Consider the following 7583-nt stretch of genomic DNA (forward strand, 5'->3'; position numbering starts at 1 on the left):
ACATGAGGCCTTCATGTATATTACTTTGACCTCCTGCGATTCTTAAGATCTGGATGCAGAAGATGCCGCTTGACTGTAACTGCTCACAGTTCTGGTGGCTCCAATCAATATTTCTGACCTTGTAAAGCTCCAGGTCGCAGCGATAGAAACACACAACATGACGCCATGATGGTAATAAATAAACAGAAGACGGTTTGTTTGTTTTCCAGACGTCCTCAAACTCTTCGCTGTTGTACTTTATTTACTTGGTTAGTGAATTGTTGCAAAGGCAAACACTCTGATTTAGTTCTCAAGGGATAACATAAAAAATAAAAACAAACTAAACAAAACAGCTGCGGTGATGAAGATGATGATGATGGTGATGGCTGGCACACAAACGGTGAGCAGGCCTTTGGTCTCACACTCACAAGGTTGACGAGAACCTTTCCCCTTCGGCTCTTGATCATTAACACTGGGTGGGAAATCAAACTGGTGAAAAGTGTTGAATTGAAGTGTTGCTCAGCCATTAAAACTGAGGTGAACTGATCTGTTGAGCAGCAGCAGTACTTCTGAATGTTTAAAACTACTAAATATCGTCTCATTTCAATCAAATAAATTGCTTAAGCAAATCAAGCTGCATTACATTGTAAAAGTCACTCAAAGTTGGGTTTTGTCAAGTTTTATAAACCAAAAAAATACAATTAAGCAAATTATGATGCTCATTTTAAATTTCATGACTTGTCAAAATGATTTAAAAAGTTTCCATTTCAATTAAACTGAGCAAAAGAATGTAACAGATTCGAAATAATATGAATTACATTTAGACCTAAATGATTTGGTCTATCGTTTCCCTTTTTTAAACATTTGTACTTTTGACCATTTAGGACTCCTACAGAGACACGAGTCGATAAAAGGAAGTACAATCAAGTAGTTACTTTACACTGGAGAACCTCGGAACATTTCTAACTTCTTGGCGTTTACTGAAAGCTGGAACTTCACACGTGGACTGGAAACCTTTCTAAAGACACCGTGGAGCACAATTATGGCTTCAAATGGAGAAAAAGCCCAGAAACTGCAGCCCGACGAGCCACCGAGTGACCGTCGCTAGCGGGGCGAGAAGAAACTGAGACGTGCGGAGAAAAGAAAGCCGCGTTCCTGGAGGCCCCGTGAATTTCACACTGATAAACCGCAGCTTTGTTATGACACGTTTTTTGTTTGTTTTAAATATAAGTGCACAGACTGAACTGATGTTTGAAAAAGAAAAAAAAAAAAAAAAAACTGAAGTAGAATAACTGCCACTCTTATCTTCTCACTCCGCAGTGCTTCAAAGTGTTTGACTTTGTGTCAGGAGAGACTAAATCTGGCTCACCCTTCCTGTGAGAGCGCGCACGAAGTGGGACCAGTGCAATGGAGCCAGTTGGGACACAAACTGGACGTTTGCGGTCGCTGAACCGAGACGACGCCACAATCGACACGGCCGGAGGCTTTGTGCGGTTGGCCGATATCCCGGGTTCAGAATGACCTCGGGGGGACTCGCACCAGAGCTCCCGCGCCTTTTTAAGTCCATCAATCTGAAGGCGAGAAGCTGCGACGCAGCTCGTTTGATCATTTAACTTACTGCTGACAAGAAACGTTGAACGGAAAGAAGAAAAAAAAAACACGCCCGCCCGCCAAACAGAAGTAGTGAGCCGACGGAACCCTCCCTCCACGTCGCCGCCATTATGGAGGTTTAAACGCGCCGACCCTCCACACAGGGAGACGCCAACCACTTCCATCTCCTGTGGGCAGAGGACCGTTTTTCACCTCTTGTCGAAAAAGAATAAGAGCAACAGTCTCAATCTAAGTGATGAGTGGAAAATGAGGTACTCTGACAATGACCGGACACGGGAGGAGTTTGCCGTTTGGCGCCGTCAGTCCCGGCAGTGCTGACAGGCTCGTTTTTGGCAGAGTTGTACTTGTTGGGGTTTTTGGACTTTGGGGGGGGGGGGGGGAGTAGGAGGGACTCGTTTATATTTAGTGGAACAGCACGCTTCTGAAAACACAGACCGACGCCTCGCAGACCCCCATCAAGAGGTGAAAGTTGAGGGGGAGGGAAGGTCTTCCTCTCCTCTCTCTCTTTTTTTGTTTTGTTTTGGGGTTTTTTTGTTTGTTTTTTTTTACGTGTGTTCATTTGCTCGTCGTCCTCAATCCTGCCAGGGCGGCAGGCTCAGTCCAGTTCTATGGGGCTGCCGTCCTCCTGGGCTTCTTCGGCCCCGTCGTCATCCTCACCTGAACCCATCAGGCTGTTCAGCAGGTTTCCTGTCGCACGCAACACCGAGGGAAGGATGAATGAGTGAACGTTGCAGGGAGTGAAATAAGTCACAAAAAGGGGCAGGCACTTGGACAATAAACGGGAGTCTTTTCAGACATGATTTTGTATGCACACACACACACACACACACACACACACACACACACACACACACACACACACACACACACACACACACACACACACACACACACACACACACACACACACACACACACACACACACACACACACACACACACACACACACACACACACACACTTTTCATTCATGAAATGCTTTCAAAGGAGTAGAAATCAATCAGAAGAACTCCATCTCGGATTTCCATTAGATAGCGTTTCGTCAATAACTACGGAGTTTGTTATTTTCCACAGAGCCGGCGAGATTTCTGCAGTCGCCCCGAGAGAAGACATTTGCCGACTTGAAAGGCTAAACGCTATCCTGACCTGCGTGCGTTCGTCAAATAACCTTCCGAATAAAGCTGAGCACGTCCCGCACACATTATTGAAAGACGTCTTGGCCCACTCACCTAGGAGACCGCCGTATGACGGAGACTGCTTGGGTGGAACGCCAAAGAAAAGCTGTCCTATTCTGTCGAGATACTGGAGGAGAAACACACACGTTGAAACAAAACTAAATGTGGACGAATCACGTTGTGAGACGAACTATAAACTGGTGCGACTCTCGCATGGCGTTAAGAGCAGGGCTGTCAAAGGGTGGCGCGTTGACCACATTCGATCGCCCAAACACTGTATAGCCAATTTCTGAATTAAGAATAACTTTCCTCTTTTCCCCTTAACATGCATGCAAGTTTGACATCTGACTGTATTTCACACCAGAAGGTTTCATGAAAATTGTCTTCATGTTGAGATTAGAGTCATTTCCGGTAGTAATTGTTTTGTTTTTGTAAAATTAGAGATTCAATTTTAATGTTACCGTGGTACTTTTCACCCAGCCCGGCCACGTCGACATAAAACTGGGCTGCTTGTGGCCCCTGAACTAAAACATGTTTGACACCCCGGCTTTATATGAACATGCACGATATTTTAAATGGCACATAATATGGCGAGTATCTGCAAAGAACACAGACTTGACACTCACCTCATTATACATGGGGTCCTTCTTCAGAGAGGGTTGATATTGTTCACATAACACCGTGAAAACTGTTAATTTACCCCTGTAGAACAAAAACACCATATTCAGTATCATCCTCCCATGCATTTCTTTCGTCAAGCATTTAAAAACACGAGTTCCATCTCTGTTGAAACCTTCGATTCTTCATCTTACAACAGAAACAGGTGGTTTCCAAGAGGTGTTCTTTCCTCACCCGTCAACTGCCAGCAGCAGAAACCAGATAAAGTTTAGTAGAGGCTGGACGAAGGGAGGACCTTTCTCTATGGACGGGTGTTTCTCCGTGTATGTGCTGAATACCACGGAGGCACTGTTTTTGTTCTTTAAGCAGAGGAACCTGGGACGATTGAAGTTTAAGAAAGGGAGGGAGGGAGGAAGAGACAAGGTGTGACGATGGGTACAACAATCTTCGACGGCTCAAAGAGAAGGGGAGGCCGTTCGCTCACTGTAGGACGGCCTGCGCCACAAACATGTCGACTTCACTGCGGAAACCTCGAGACGCCGAATACTCCACCAGCATCTGGGCGCAGCCCTCACCGTCGGACGAGTGGAGGAAGTGGTAACGAGACTCGCTGTAGTTTTGCTCTGCACACAAACATCAGAATCACATTGATGAAGAGAGTGAGGGAGGGGCGAGGTGCTTTCATGATGTCAGAGGAGGGAGCCTGACCCCCTCTACTGCTTTGCATAAGAAATTAAATTGGGGGGGCTTCAAAATAAAATTGAGCCAGCACAAAGAAGTGTCGGTGTACACGTCTCTGAACCCAAAAGTCAGACTTTACTAGTCCCTTTTCACACCGACGTCACTCAACTTCCGGCTTTCTCACAACGCAGGGTATGTTGCGTCCAGTCAGACCCATTTGATGTGAAAATACGAAGCATCGGAGAGCGTTCAACCGGATTTCTAAAAGGTGTCTTTTGTCATCCTTCCGTAGCTGCGCGAGACGTGGGAAAGTAACGTCATGACATGCGACCCTGCAGGCTAACAAGCAGCAATTTCAGCTGCAGACTCAATATGATCATCTGTTCCAGCCAGCGGTGCAGAGGAGGGTATTCGTAGGTCAGGATTACACCGCCACATTCTGTCAATTTACTATTTGGGCTGCACACCTCGCAGACGGTGAAATATAAGATTGTCCGAGTGTTAACGGCTTGGCGAATGTGGGGAGATTTTTCTGAAACGTCGAGTCATTATATTTCAAGCTCGGCCCTGGAGGGCCGGCGCCCTGCAAGGTTCTGCTCTCTCGCAGTTGCAACACACCCGATTGCAATGAAGGGCTTGTTATTGGGCTTTTTCACAGCCTTGGTGATGACATCATCGTGAGATTCAGGTGTGCTGAAGCAGGGAGAGAACTAAAACATTCAGGGCCCAGTTTGGACACCCCTGCCCTACAATATAGATGCAACTTTTCCCAGTGTAGACTCATGGTCTCATCTCAAAAAGTGACACACTTTTTTTTAATCTGCCACCTTCTCACGATTATTTTAAACTTCAGTCTTTGTGTGAGGCGTGTGCATTTTGAGGTAATTTCAAGTCGATTGTGATTTGTACAGCAAAAGATGGCGTGCCTACGCAGTCTTACAATCCTGGCTTCAGTTTGGAGTACACAAAAAACTTTAGGTAGCTGAATCGCACACGAAAATCCAAATTATTAATACATTACCTTTCCACAAGGTGACAGCCAGAAGCTGGTGTAATTTTGGGTGACCCAACTTTCCAGATCCTCCCGTGGACCACTTCAGGGCTCTGGACACAAACGCTACTCTCTCTGGAGAGTTCTGGTCCATCAGGCTGAACAGTTTAGCCAGGTGTTCTGCAGAGAAAGAACCAACTTGAACCAGGTACAAACATCAGATGCAAACCTCTTGTGTTATGAAATGTCATACTGTACTGTCCTATATATTAAAAAAAAACTGCTTTGTTGATACAAACTATCCTGCATCCCCTGAACATCAGTACACAACATTGCAAACCGTCCATGAGAGCACATTGCATAATACAAGAATTCATTTAGAAGAGCTGGTCTTGGAAACCCACCTAATATTTCATCTTCAACTTTTGTATCGGATTTCTCCAAAACCTCCAGCACCAGCATGGACAGATCTGCTGCACTGTTTTGCTGCAAAGCATTGACAGAATTATGATCAGGACAGGTCAATCAACATACCCATCACAAGGGGAGAAGCTTAGGGATGCTCTGATGGGTACAGGTATAGGACTCGATACTGGCATCTGTGCATTTCTATAGAAATCGATGCACAAGCTCAATGAGTCGCAAACAAGACCTATAAATCTAACATTTTACTGACAACTGATGTCCTGCTTCAGTTAATGCAACATCTGATCAGCATTCACCATTATCTACATGGCAACAGAGGATGATGACGCTGAAAAGTTGAACTTTGACTTCTACATGCACATGTTTGATGGAGAACTTTAACATCACAAGATCAATTAAATTACAGTCTTCAGGGCGGTGGTAGTTCTTATTTGATTGCACAGTGTTTCGAGACAAATGTCTCGGCTGTGTGTACCTGGTTATAGCTGAAGAAGAGCAGCGCGCCGTTGTACATCAGCTCCCTGGCCTCAGCATGTTTTGCTTGTGACATGTACCTGAGGGAAGATAGGAGTGTGGGGTGGGTGGGGACACGTGATGATTATACAGTCTGCTTATCAATACACACAGAAGTGCCATTTCTCACGTGCTACGACACAAACAGAGGTATGACAATACTGTTCATACTTATTAAGGGGTCACCAGTCAGCTGCGAAGATTTGCAACCTGACTGTTTGAGTTAGTAATGGGGCCAGTTTGACTTCAATTCGCCTGCATAGTGTGCCGATTGCCTTACTTAATGAACTGTACATGCCAGTCAGCCTAACAAGTTCACTGCAGGAGAAATATTTCCATCCACTCCACACACAGTAGGCTTAAGTTAGGCATATGAAAAACTGCCGAGATTACAGATTATAGGCATAATCATTTCTGGCATGAGGTGTTGACAACTTCCAACCAATCAGAACTACACTAAGAATTAAAACTTCACATTTATTGGAAACATGAGCACCTCGGGGCATCGCAGTCCAGACTGCGGCACTGTGGCTATCGGGCTAAAGGCTAACACCGCTGGGGCGCTCCGGCAAGAATGACGGCGGTTAACTTAAACAATCGACCACTTCCGCCACTTAATTTGCTTGTTATGACAATTATCCGGAAGGAGTCAACCTGCTACCCGAGCCATTAGCATACAAACGACATCTAACTGGAGTATCGTTTTGCTCGGTGGTGCTATTGTTGCTAAAGAAGTAGCTCGCTAACGAGCTGTAGTTAGAAGTTCCACTTGATTGAAGCGGGGACTGGCCAACCAAATGGACGGAACGCGATAAGTGGGCGTGTCCGAAGTAGAATCCAGCCAATGACAGGGAGTCAGGTATACCAGAAAGATCTGGAACAGGTAGGCCTCAAAGCCAAAGAGCGAACACAAGACGAGCTCTTACCTAAAAAATAAAGTCCTGTACATCTGGTGTGCTTCATAGTAATCCCCCTTTTCTACACTGGCTCGCAGTTTCCCTTCGACTCGCTGAACTCCTCCACGGTTCCTGGCGCTGGAGCACCTCAGAGTCTCCGGCTCCGACATTGTGATTCCTCCGCAGCGGCTCTGTGGGAGTGTTGACACAGCGAGCACAGGGCGCTTTAAGACGTTTGGACCCTCCTCGCTTACCGTCGCCGGCTGGTTGTGACGTCATTTGAAGGGAAAGTAGAAATCACATGGATAAAGAATCATTCAAATATGACTCTGGTGACTGTTTTTCCTCTGCGATAACCATTGTTCCATTAAATTGGGAGGTGATACATCCCAGGGGAGTCAAACATTCGTCCAGTGGGCCAAAACCGAGCCACACACACACACACACACACACACACACACACACACACACACACACACACACACACACACACACACACACACACACACCTTTTCTTGTTTTAACAAATTTCAGTATCAGACACTACATCAAGGGAAAACAAATGTTGTTTTGTTCGTTTGTTTACAGGCCTGTTTCCCCCCTTTTTTTCTTATTTCATTGAATTACAACCATGTCCTCATCTCAACGTTGTTCTACTAGTTTACATCATCTATTGAATCCAAATCTTAATC

At 45.5% G+C, this 7583-nt stretch overlaps 1 protein-coding gene across 2 annotated transcripts; it reads right to left on the reverse strand.

Moving 5' to 3' along the window:
- get4 (guided entry of tail-anchored proteins factor 4) lies at window positions 1-7087 on the reverse strand. Of its 2 annotated transcripts, XM_080517653.1 has the most exons (10): window positions 6922-7087; window positions 5958-6036; window positions 5461-5542; window positions 5087-5236; window positions 3869-4007; window positions 3619-3759; window positions 3393-3468; window positions 2821-2893; window positions 2140-2277; window positions 1-451 (listed from the first exon to the last, which is right to left on the reverse strand). In XM_080517653.1, exons 1-9 carry the CDS (start codon window positions 7059-7061, stop codon window positions 2186-2188), a joined length of 972 nt encoding a protein of 323 aa, XP_080373779.1. In that variant the 5' UTR covers window positions 7062-7087; the 3' UTR covers window positions 1-451; window positions 2140-2185. The 2 variants fall into 2 exon arrangements, with proteins under 2 accessions (XP_080373779.1, XP_080373778.1); XM_080517652.1 differs by having other exon boundaries at window positions 1-2277.
- Window positions 7088-7583: the final 496 nt, after the last annotated feature.

This window comes from Blennius ocellaris (genome assembly GCF_963422515.1).
Source record: "Blennius ocellaris genome assembly, chromosome: 21".
NCBI classification, from domain to species: Eukaryota; Metazoa; Chordata; class Actinopteri; order Blenniiformes; family Blenniidae; genus Blennius; species Blennius ocellaris.